The 12,463-nt window shown below is 36.5% G+C and overlaps 1 protein-coding gene across 4 annotated transcripts in view; it reads right to left on the bottom strand.

The window, feature by feature from the left end:
• Positions 1-286: 286 nt before the first annotated feature.
• The window catches only part of LOC101986470 (aldo-keto reductase family 1 member C18), a 14,725-nt gene continuing 2,548 nt past the window's right edge, over positions 287-12,463 (bottom strand). The window contains exons 2-10 of one of the 4 annotated variants that reach the window (XM_013349024.2): positions 10,337-10,504; positions 9,411-9,527; positions 8,279-8,356; positions 7,180-7,302; positions 3,407-3,516; positions 3,014-3,179; positions 2,109-2,191; positions 1,543-1,584; positions 287-533 (exon numbers count right to left, since the gene is read on the bottom strand). In XM_013349024.2, coding sequence (XP_013204478.1) covers positions 1,578-1,584; positions 2,109-2,191; positions 3,014-3,179; positions 3,407-3,516; positions 7,180-7,302; positions 8,279-8,356; positions 9,411-9,527; positions 10,337-10,504 — 852 coding nt within the window. In that variant the 3' untranslated portion in view covers positions 287-533; positions 1,543-1,577. Of the gene's footprint in view, positions 534-1,542; positions 1,585-2,108; positions 2,192-3,013; positions 3,180-3,406; positions 3,517-7,179; positions 7,303-8,278; positions 8,357-9,410; positions 9,528-10,336; positions 10,505-11,895; positions 11,979-12,463 lie in introns of all 4 variants that reach the window. The other 3 variants (XM_013349025.2, XM_005354908.2, XM_005354910.2) reach the window with 3 other exon arrangements.

The raw sequence follows: 12,463 nt of genomic DNA, 5'->3' as shown, positions 1-12,463 counted from the left end.
TAGTCCAGCTTTCCCTTAAACACTCCAGCTAGGGAGCCACGTAACATGCTCCACAGCTCTGTTTTCATCCAAAGGATACTTGAAATGCAGTGTTTTTCAAACCAAGCACCTTTATATCTCCCAATCTCTGCTGAATTTTTCCAGTCATAGCATTTGTAGATTATATTGTCATTCATTTTTGAGTTTTTACTCATGAATATCCAGATAAATCAGTTTGAGGTTTTTATGGGGCAGGAAGAGGTAAAGCATTCAAGGTATATATACACAATATTCACACAGGAGTAGATGAGGCTGAAGCAAATTATTTTTATTTATTTGAAGAAAAGAACTAAAATTAAGTACTTTTGCTACCTGACATATACCCATAGCTCAAACTGAGGGTGAGTTTCTAAGCAGCATGGATTGAAGGTTATGTATCCAGCTTCAGCATATGAGAGTCCAGTATCACACACAAGAGCTTCTAACAGAACCCATGGCAAAGGCCTCCATGTTAATACTCATCACAGAATGGAAAGTTGGGATGAGCCTTGAATCTGCAATGAGAGAGAACAATGAAAGAGAAAACAATGAACAATGTACCCGATGACAATTTCCAGTTTTCAATTTCAACAGAGATGACCACTGAGGTGAAAGTTGAAAACTTTTTTTGTGATAATTCATATGACATGTGTTCTTACTTTTACAAACAGTATTTCATAATAGAACTGAGGAAGAACAAAGGAACTGTTCATACACATATTCCTTGGAACTTAACACATAGAGAACCCAGAGTTAGTCGTTCAAATATATACACCGTTCTATAAAGCAAAAAAACCCAACCATTTCTTTAATACTTCAAATTCTCAATGAAGCAGAACTGATTTTTGTCTTGTTTTGAATTGGGCAAGTCAAGTTATGTATTTGACAACAATAAATATTTTGGGGGGATCAAGAGATGGCTCAGCAGCTAAAAGTGTTTGATGCCATTCCAGGTAACTTGAGTTAGACCCTTGGACTCACATGGTAGAAGGACAGGATCAATGGCTGCAAGTTGTCCTCCGACCTTCATATGCAGGGTTTGTGTGAGAACACATACACACCAAGTTAGAAAGTAATAGACAGTTAAAAACTACTCTGAAGTGATAAAGTAATTGATAGCGGCTTATTGTCAGTTTCATTCAACCATCAATTATTCATTAGCTGATAATTGTACAGGCTATGCTTTGTTAGATTCAGAACTAGAAGGAATGTCATTTATAAGACTAAAGTTCCATGTCCAAGGCATTTACTCTATAGCAGCATGAAAGTGATAAAATGATTTATCATTTTAATAGGAACAAAAATCACTGATTGCTTGCCAGTATTTCCATCTCTTTGAATAAGAGGTTATAGAAAGTAAAAATAATGGAAAATAATATAATTATAATAATATAATAAGAGAGGTTAAGCAAAATAGTACTTGATTAATCTTTATATTATACATTGTTTTGTAAATTATATAGTTATAGGTAGCATGAAGGAGAGTAATGATTGTCTGTTGAGTATAAATAGTGTTTTATTTACCACAACAATCCAGACATTCTTGAGAAAATGTTTGTCTAAGTCCTGAACACACATACAATGCAGAGGAAAAAAGAGGTTTGATATTATTAAAGCCAATTCCATATGGAGAGGGGTAAGAGCTGCTGACCTGTGACACAGAGATGATGGAATTTCCTTTGGTCTGCTAAGAAATTGGACAGATTTTAGAGATGATACTGTGAAATTGATCATTACAATATTTGAACATGTGACATTGAAAAATACCCAGGATATACATAGAATCAAAAGATCTGCAGGGACCATATAGAGTCAGCAATGATATGGGCTCTCCCAGCACATTCCATGATGTTGATACAAGAGGGGAAGGCACGTCAGATCAAGGTGACCCTGTATATGCATCCACTTTTCTTTTGCTGTTTCTGAGAGTAAAACTCTGACTGAGTCTAGAAAGAGAATTCTAGAAATCTGTGCCTTGTCTGTGTTCTTTGACTTCCTCATGCTGAGGTAACTTCTGACAGACATGCTATTAATATACTCTCCTTAAGGAGAGAACCATCAAAATTACAAAGGCTATGAAAGTTACTTACATATCAGCAGGAAAATACCGTAAATTTCTGTCCAAGCCATCTAGAATTTTCATATGATCTGAAGCTAACTCGAAATCAAAAACCTGTTACAGAAGAAGAAATTCTATTTTAAATATATATTGATGGAGAACATTTGTCAATCTGAAACAACAGACAATACTTAAAACATCTGAGGAGGTCCCCCCAGTTTTTAAAGTCATCAAGCAAAACATTGAAATCCAGATTTAAAAATTAAATGGGAAGTATATCGGCACATATAATATGTAAATCTACAGACCAAGATTTCAAAGGAAGCTGGAGAAGAAAGAGCTGACAGATTCAAAAGAGATAATGTTATGTATGTGGAAGAGTTAACTACGTGCAGAGACAGTTTTGAAAATATACTTCAGTAATTATCATAGATACAGTTGCGTTTCTATATCCTAGCCATGAAAACTTAGGATGAGGGAAAAAAGTCATTTTCAATATTACTTAAACAGCACTCGGGAGGCAGAGGCAGGCGGATCTCTGTGAGTTCGAGGCCAGCCTGGTCTACAAGAGCTAGTTCCAGGACAGGCTCCAAAGCCACAGAAAAACCCTGTCTCGAAAAACCAAAAAAAAAAAAAAAAAAAAAAAAAAAGAAGAAGGAAGATGACTCATTATATATAATTCCAAACAGTTTTATCATTTAAAAAAAAAAGATGATCACTAACTGTTACAGTATTAACACATGGGTCCATAACTGATTGGTGTTACTCTGAAAGAGTGTTATAGAGAAATAATAAAATACCAACAATTTAAATGCTGAAAATTTTAGATAAGAGATGTACTGCTTAATTTATTAAGCTTTTTGTACACTTGAAAATTCTAAAATTAAAACTTAAAGCTGTGGGACTCATGAAGGACACAGCTTTAGTGCCTGTCACCTGCATGTTCTCTCTGATATGCTCCTCATTGAAACTCTTGGCCAGGACCACAATCCCACGCTGCAGCTGGTAGCGAAGGGCAATCAGGGCAGGAGTCCGTTTGTACTTCTTTGCCATGGCACAAAGAACTGGATCTTCCAAGAGAACTGGGGTATCCTCATTAGTACTAGAAGGAAAGACAGTTTCCAGAAATATGTTGCTAGGGTTGAACACAGATGAAAATGGCCACAAGGGTCCAGGAATTCTCAAATGTAGTCAATGGACTAGTAGTTGATCATTCTCTGGAGCCTTTCTGAAATACAACCCCACCTTGACTGAGAGTAAATTCCAGAAACCTGGATATTGTAGAATGAAGAGTTGTGACTTAGAGATAACTTCTCCTGTTCTTATTACCAATTTTTATATCTCTGAGTTCCCAGAGCACCATAGGCAACCAGAATGATGTCATTCATCTTGCAGTAATCCAGCAGCTTGCTCTGGTTGAGGTAAGGGTGACATTCAACCTGCAAACAGAATAGAAAGGTATAAAATTATATGAAATCATTTATTAATATCAAAGAAATATTAAAGGAAGGAAGCTGGACAAAATATTAGCATTAAATTGGAATTGAGAGTATCAATACCATATCATGATTTTTTCAAATAAATTTAATAGCTCTCTTGGGAAGTTAAAATACAACAATTTTCTTGAGATTCAATAACCCCATTGGCCAGATCTTGGATGCTAAATACCAATTTTTACTGTGGGAGACATGAAAAACTCTATGAACTCATAGGGCTTTGAATATTGACTCTTGACTAATGCAAGGATTTGGTCAAATATTCAGTTCAGATAAGGTCTGAAAGAAAACAGGAAGTTGTTAGAAATTGTGCTAATTATACTGAGTGGATTTCTGCATTAAAACAAGAATAAATAAGTTACAAAGAAGGAAAGAGAGAAGGAGACACACACCAGACCCAGAAAGACAAATATGGTACGTATTCATTTATATGTGGATAGTAAGCTGTTAAGTCAATGAAAACCAAATTACAATCCATAGAACCACAGAGGTTAGATAGAGAGTAAGGGAGTAGAAGGTACAGATAGATCTTGTTAAGAAAGGGAAATATATATATTTATGGATGGATGGGGGGAGGGACTGAAACAGGAGGAAAAAATAGGGAGGTACTAGGGAGATGCTGACGAGGGAGTGAACACAGGAGGGGCAGCTAAGACTAAGGGCCATTTGCAGGGTAGAAAAGAAACCCAATGTGGTCAAAACTTCCTAAAACGTATTCATAAATGTATGTGATCTAAATGAAATCACCAAATAATGGGGAAGACAGAGTCCTAACTAGCCATCTTTTGATGCCAAATGAAGCACTCACTACTGGTATTGGGGTACATCTAATTGGGTTGTTGGCCAAAGGGGTCCCACGGGACTTCCCAAAGAGCGCAGGCTATTGCTAAGTCTTTAGCTTGCCCTCTGCAAACTGACGGCCAAACCCATTGCTGAAGACAGCACCTACACAACTCACTGAACAGGGGGGGGGGGGGGGAGTTGAGCTAGTGCCTACATAGAGCCTTCACTCCCACATTCTAGAGTCTTTGATACAGGAAGGTACTCTGTATGCTACCAAACAAGAAATGTAAACACCAACCCAGGTGCAATCCTTTTGTTCTACAGTGGCGTCCTGCCTGCAAGATATGCTAGTACAATGGTGGCACAAAGCTTGTGGGAGTAACAAAATAATATGTAATTTATCTTAAGGCCCACTCACTGGGATCGAACCCTGACATTACTTGGTTGCTACATACCTAAGACAGTCCTGGGACCTAGGGTAAAGGCAAATGCTACTGTTCTACCTAAAGAGTATAACAGTAAAATGACTCCTAATGACATTCTGCTGTGCTTATTGATCCGTGCCTTAATCAGCCATTATTAGAGCAACTTTCTTCTGCAGTAGATGTGGGTCGCTGGACACTGAAAGACGTTGGGACATCTATCCCTAAAGGGGATGTTCCCATCAAATCTCTGGCCCCAGAGTTCAGGAACCTTTATAGAAGAGGAAGTGGAAAGAGCATAAGAGCCAATTGGGATGGAGGACACTAAGAAAAAAAATGACCATTTAATCAATAGAATCAACATCTATATGAATTTACAGAGTCTGAGGCAGGTTGCACAGGGCCTGCACAGGTATGAACCAGATGGTGTCCTAGACCAGAAAGAAGTGGATCAAAGTCTCCATCTCTAACACAGAATCAGTCTCCAACTGATAACCATTTGTAAATGAAAATTTAGTTTCCTCCAAAGTGTTCTCACTAGGGAAACAAATTAAAGGTAGGCTGCATGCCCAGTAGTATATGGCCAAGAGAAACAAATTCAATCATCATTTTTGGAAATTTTTTGTCTCATAATGTCACTTTTTAAAATTTATCTTATCTATCTAATCTAAAATCACATATTTTTATGTTTAGATAAATATGTGCTCCCATAGAACCTTTGCATATATATTATGACTTCCAGTTTAACGGTTTGTATGGATTTCTGAGTGAGCAAACCAGTGCGTTTCTGCTTCTTGTGCCTTTTCTTGTGCTGATTTTTTTTTCATTTTGTCTTGTCTTTTGCTGATGTATTAGTCTTTGTTCTATTTTATTTTATTATTATCCCCTAGAAGCCTTTTGTTTTCCTAATGAGAACTAGATGGGAGAGAAAGTGGGGAGAAATGCAGAAGGAGGGAAAACTGTAATCAAGATATATTATGTGAGAAAAATATATTTTCCACAAAAGGAAAAAATCTTGCCTTTAAAAAGAAGAGATCTGACTATGTCTAGCTTTACTAAATGATCACATCTGACATCACTAGTTGCTAGAATATTTAAGGTCTGGCTTAATTGTTTTTTAACTCTAGTCGCCTTCAGTTAAAGTTGGAAACTCCACTAATTTTTAACTTCCTTTGATCTAATGCTCGAACGACAATAATGGATGAGAGCACTTGATTTTTTCAGTTGGTATGTTCTGTAGTGTGTAGGAGTGAATAGTTATTTCTATAATTTATTTTCAATGGATTCTTAAATACATGTTCAGATATAGACACTTGCATTTGCCTGTATTATAGAATATGGTATAACTCAATCATTTTAGACAAGTGGTTCTCAACTGTGGGCCATGATCCCTTTAGGTTGAATGACCCTTTTACAGGGTCACATATCAAATATCTGGCATGTCAGATATAATTTCTAACAGTAGCAAATTACAGTTATGAAGTACCAATGAAAATAATTTTATGGTTGAGAGTCAGCACAACTTAAGGAATTGCATTAAAGGGATGCAGCATTAGGAAGGTTGAGAATGACTTTTTGGACACACTGATATGTTGTATCATTATTACAAATGTCCTAAACTTTGAATGTGATTCGTTATATAACTGATGTACAAAACATTATTTCTGTGTTATTTCTTTGACATTTATGACATTTATATTTGTCATAAATAATATGCCGCTTGTACCCAAAACATACATGTCACATTTTTCCAACTGAGAACACAGTCTTCCTTTTTTTTCTAAGTTAGGGTTTTTTTTTCTGTGTAGTCCTGGCTATCCTGAAACTTACTTTGTAGCTCAGGCTGGCCTCATACTCACAGAGATCCATCTGCCCTTGCCTTGCAAGTACTGGAACTAAAGGCATGCATACCACTGCCAAGCCCACATTTCTTATATGTAAGTTATAAAAGGTATCTCAGATCACATCATCAGCACACAATTGATGCGGTTAGGCACTGGATCAACTCTTAAGTATTGGTACAGTTTCCTCAGTGTGGATTTCAGCTACTACCAGTATTGCCTACTCTCCACTGTTCCTGTATTGACTCAGTCTCTGGCTGATCATTAGGATATCAGGCATAAGTGAATCTTCCTTCTGAAGTGTGGCTAGTGACTCCATCTCCAGATGATAGCCTTGACTTCTCTAAACTGTTTTCACACTATGGTCTCCCTGCATCACTGCTTTATTTTCCAAGCAAAGATATAGTTATGAGCCCTTCAAGAACCCTGGATGAAGGCTCTACTCTTAGTACCTTTTGCTCTACAGAAGAAAGATGAGCAAATAGGGGGGGACACAGAGAAACCTATCAACAGGACATGAAGGAAGCAGAGAAAGCCTGATAAAGAATAAAGGAGCTCACCTGGTTGCACACAGGCTTATATCTGAGACCTGGTTTCTTCAGAATCATTTCCAGCAACCTGCGGTTAAAGTTGGACACCCCAATGGACTTGGCTAATCCTGCATCCTTACACTTCTCCATAGCCTGGGAAGAAAATATGGGTGGAGAGAAACACACACAATTGGAATCTGGTTGAAATATAAAGCAGTGTTGGTAGAAAGAATGGTGAAAAAAAGGAAAGTGAAGCTGGTCAGTATTTATTGGTAAGAACTGATAATTAATAAAGTAAATGGCAGAAAAGGTGGTGACAATAAGATAAAGTCCTGTGCTCTCCTTGGGCAATCATGATTATCATATAGGGAGGAAAGCAGATTACGGTTATCCTCCACGTTCACTTTGGTTTTACTATGCATTTTCCTACTACTTAAGCAGAACATTCATGAGAAAGACCATAATGTCTACAACAAAGAGAACTCATCCCTTTCTTACACGTGCAGTTGTGCGAACTGGACCTCTCTCCTTTTGTCAGCAGCATTCACTGAATTGGTTCTTTGTTAATGTCCTATATTATATAATGCCTTCAAAATACTGTAATCCCCATAACCTCTTTAATCTCTCTCCCACATCTATTACCTGTCTTCCCTCCCTGCAAGCCTCTTTCCAGCATTCCTTCTGTTTTGAGGCCTTCAGAATTTAACCAGGATTATTTATGTGATCACGGATTTGGAAATATCTATTGAAACCTAATGGGTTCCTGAATGGATACCCAACTGAAGACAACAACAGCCCCTTCCCCAGAATCCATCACCAGTAAACAGTTCACCAGGGGAGGATAGGGCCCCAAGAGTCCTTCCAGGCTTGATAATTGGCTGCTGGCAGACTTGATCTTGTGCAGGCCTATTGGGGGTGTAGGGTGGGCATCTGCTGAGGGATCATGTCTGCATTGCCTGTGTCGCGCCCAGAGCACAGCATTCTTCTTTCTATCGTATGGCTCTTACATTTTTCCTGTCCTTTTTTCTGAGATGTTCACAGAGTCTTTGAAGGGCTAATAGCTCAGCCATCATATTTTCTTACTTTCTCCTTCTCTATTTCTTCTGTGGCATTTATTATTGTCACTCACCTCCCATGTAGCACAGAGATCCACTGTGTCAAGTATTAAATTTCCATGCTCATCTTGAGGTAAAAGACTGTCCCCTGGCTGGAATAGTTGCAGTCATTAGAAAGGGCTTGCCATTTTAACACCTCTTCCTGTAGCTATGCTCCCAGAAAAATGTATGTCTGGGAATTAAACCCCTAACATAGATGGAACAATTTTTCTTATATTAATAAAGTGCCTTTTAAGGGCTTTCTATCAGCAACAGGACTTTACTTTTCATATGCTATGTGCAGTAATAATACATTTTCATAGCCTATGTCATGTAGTAGTCGACACACTATTTTTAATACACCTATATATTTCCCTGTTGCAATGTCCGTCTTTCTCTGACAGTTTCACTAGTGTCATGGCACTGATTTCAGGCAATTATGAGTTGTAAGTTTGACACAGGATAAATAATCAGGGCTCCAAACCATGGCCTTTAGTACTCTGAGTGCATGAATGATAGAAAATTAGGAAAGTGAGAAAGAATTAATTGTTTTTCTGCAAGGTGGACTTTGATGTTGGAACATGCAGGAAGCCATCAAATATAAATGAGCTTGAGCTTTGAGCTAAAGGCCTTATTATCATCAGTAGAAATGGCCGAAACAAAACTGACTAGACCTCTAATAGTATAGAGTCAGGATAGAACTAAGTGAAGATATTTCCAAAGACTATTTTGTACTTTTGCTCATTTACATGATGCGGTAAACATTTTCATGTAAGTTATCCTGAGGAGTGTGTTTAAGATTTCTTACTTCAATTTGTTTACTTATTTGTTTATTTATTTATTTTGATTTTTATTGAGCTCTACATTTTTCTCTGCTCCCCACCCTGCCTTTATTTATTTCTGTTTCTGGTGTGTGTGTGTGTGTGTGTGTGTGTGTGTGTGTGTGTGTGTGTGTGTGTGTAGCACAGTGATGATTGTAGAATAACTTGTAGGAATTAGGAATCAGTTCTTTCCATCCACTATTTCTGCAGCCACACCTTGTTGTTTTATAACTCTTATTAAATAAATTGAGATTATGTAAATTTTTATATATTAAATCCATCTACTCACAAGATGAAGGTCATGTGACAGTTGAAGTTAGATAGTTTGATATTACAAAGTGCCTACCTTCAGAGACACTGGGAAATGAATGAGATAGAGGTCAACGTAGTCCAACTTAAGTTTCCTCAGTGAACTTTCCAAGCTGGGTCTCACCAACTCTGGACGATGGCAAGTTGACCAAAGCTACAAAATACGGAAAATGGGAGTTGTGCTGGATCAATAAATTGCCATAATCAGTTGCTTTCTGTCACCTGGTACTGAGAAACTTTCAACTTAAAATTTCACCTTAAAATTGACCACGAGAAAAATATTTGCTTTCATCATGAATATTTTATGGTGGTGTCCATCTACATAAATTTTTATATTAGTGGTTGTTGTTAGTAAATATGAAAAAATGGAAGGAAATTTCTTAATATATAAATACACTATCAAATTTGTACTGTATTTCTTAGAGAGTAATTTAATATTTTAATTCTCCTATATACTGAACTCAATGGGAAAAAATTCAGTATCCCTTTAATTTATATAACTAACAAAAAACTTAAAATATTTTAACATATTGTGGACACAGTACTAGACACATTAGCTATTTCTTAATTTAACATCCAGAGGGTTAGTTTTATAATGTTCTGCTTTATCTGTCAATGTGATTCATATTCATAATCATAGTTTTTGGAAAATCATTCAGAACATAAGGGACTTGTAGTCCCAGAAGAACTTTCTCTGATAACATAGCTCATGCTAAGTCATAGCATTTTTAGAAGAGTCTCAAAAAGCAATGGGAATGTGCACGAAGCTTATAGACTAAAATGCAGCGATACTGAGGCAGCCATCACGTCCCACGTTTAGTACGGAATCAGATAGGTGGGCATGCATGAATTAAAAGATTGACCTATAAATACAATTTACCAACGACAGGTTTAACCACACTATATCATGTGAATACATCCCCCTTCATTAATTTGCACAATCATGCACTGTGTCTTTAATACCTTTGAAGTGTAGAATATATCTTCCCTTTTCACAGTGCCATCTTCAATCTTGCTTCGAATGGCCTGTCCCAACTCTTCTTCATTTTGGTAGAAGTGAGAACAATCAATGTGGCGGAATCCAACATCTATAGCTATTTTGGTAGATTCCATAGACTTTTTCTTGAGATGCTAAAGAAACAGAAATAAACAGTATTTAAATATATCCGTGATTACATTAGTATAAGCAGTGACTTTTATAAAAAAACAATTTCCCCTCGTGTTTCTATTTAGTTCTGCTTGGAGTGATGGATCCATCCACATTTTACTGGGTCTTTCCTAATTCAATGACAACATTGGTAAGAGATCTAAGTTCCCAGATATTAGCTGAGTCTAATCTGAAAATAGTGACTAGTATGCTATGTTAAACTTCTAAGCAGTTAAATAATATACACATCACAAATAAATATGCACAATGAAGATGAATCCTCAAAAGACATAGATTTATACAAAGAATCTATCCAGATCAATCACAAAGGAAAATTTCAAGTAGTTGTCAGATTTTACAACAAAATTCATAATTTTAAGAAAATTATAAATAAAGCAAAATTTAAATTATTGTCTTGTCTACCAAATGTGATTAAAAATAAAAAATGGTGAACTAGACATGTTTATTTATTATTCACTAATTAAAATGCATCTTTTATTTCATGCTTTAACTTTGAAGATAAGAGGAATAGAATAACTGTAAACATTCTTTTATGAAACAGTGTTAAAGGTTTTTCCAGGCAAATAATAATCATAATGTTTCTTAAAACGGAAAAGTTAAGCAGATAATGGCTGTCCTGAAGGAAAAGCCTCAGAGGGAAGTAGCAAGAGATCTTCTGAATGTGTATTATGACTTTGGGAGCTCCTACAGACAACTATGTGACTACGGCAGCCCTGGATGGGAGAGAGGGAAACCATGAAACTAGTACGAAAAAACTTCCATGTTTTATCAAGCACTTCAGAAACCAAACATGGGAACTCATCAGTTGGATATATATGACTCTTCTTAACCTTGTAATCTCATAGAAATCTAAGGGTAAGTATTTTAATTATTAAATCAAGAATTAAACATCACTACTGAAGGAGAAAAGTAATCATCATTTTATATATATGCAAACCCTGCAAGCTTCAATAATGACTTAGGAAGATACACACACTGCTACATAGTGTCATAATATTATGAGACTAGTTGCTTTTTTACTTTAAGCCCTGGCCTACAAGCCAAATCCCAAACCTGGTATCCTGATCATGAATTTATGATCAGACCAGTTATAGGCCACTTAAGAGAAAAATTTAAACAGATGTAGAATTAAACTGGCTACTAATGACTTATCCTTATATCTATAGATTAATTAGATTAATCTCTCAACTGTCATCAGAGAAGGTAATAAGATACATTGTATGAGATTAGATTCTTTTTTTTTGCAGGAAGTACACATATTTTTTATTGAGCGCTACATTGTTCTCTGCTCCCCTCCCTGCCTCTCCCCTCCCCACTTTAACCCTCCTCCAAGGTCCCCATGCTCCAAATTTACTCAGGAGTTCTTGTCTTTTTCTACTTCCCATGTAGATCTATGTAAGTCTCTCTTAGTGTCCTCATTGTTGTCATAGGCAGAACCTGGAAACAATATAAATGTCACTTGACCGAAGAATGGATGAGGAAAATGTGGTACATTTACACAGCAGAAAAAAATAACAACATCTTGAACTTTGCAGGAAAATGGATGGATCTAGAAAACATTATTTTGAGTGAGGTAACCCAGACACAGGAGACAATTATCACATGTACTCACTCATAGGTGGTTTTTAAACATAAAGCAAAAAAAGAAAAAAAAAACAGCCTACAAACCACAATCCCAGAGTACACAGATTTGTAAGGATAAGCTCAATATGGATCAGGATAGAACAAGTTAACAATTTTCCTTTGAATAGCAAGGAACATGTCCTCAGAACACCTAGACCCATTGAATATGCTCCCCTAGCTTGTATAAATGTAAAGAATTTTTAAAAGAGAGAGTCTAGGTTAAAAATGCCACCACTTAAGTTCTCTGTTCAAAAACAGCCATATAAGGAGGTATTTCCAAACGTCAACAAGAAAAGACA

The sequence above is a fragment of the Microtus ochrogaster genome, chromosome 16 (assembly GCF_000317375.1).
Source record: "Microtus ochrogaster isolate Prairie Vole_2 chromosome 16, MicOch1.0, whole genome shotgun sequence".
Taxonomy (NCBI): Eukaryota; Metazoa; Chordata; class Mammalia; order Rodentia; family Cricetidae; genus Microtus; species Microtus ochrogaster.
Note: the sequence above shows the minus strand (reverse complement) of the source record. Positions and strands in the feature narration are given on the sequence as shown.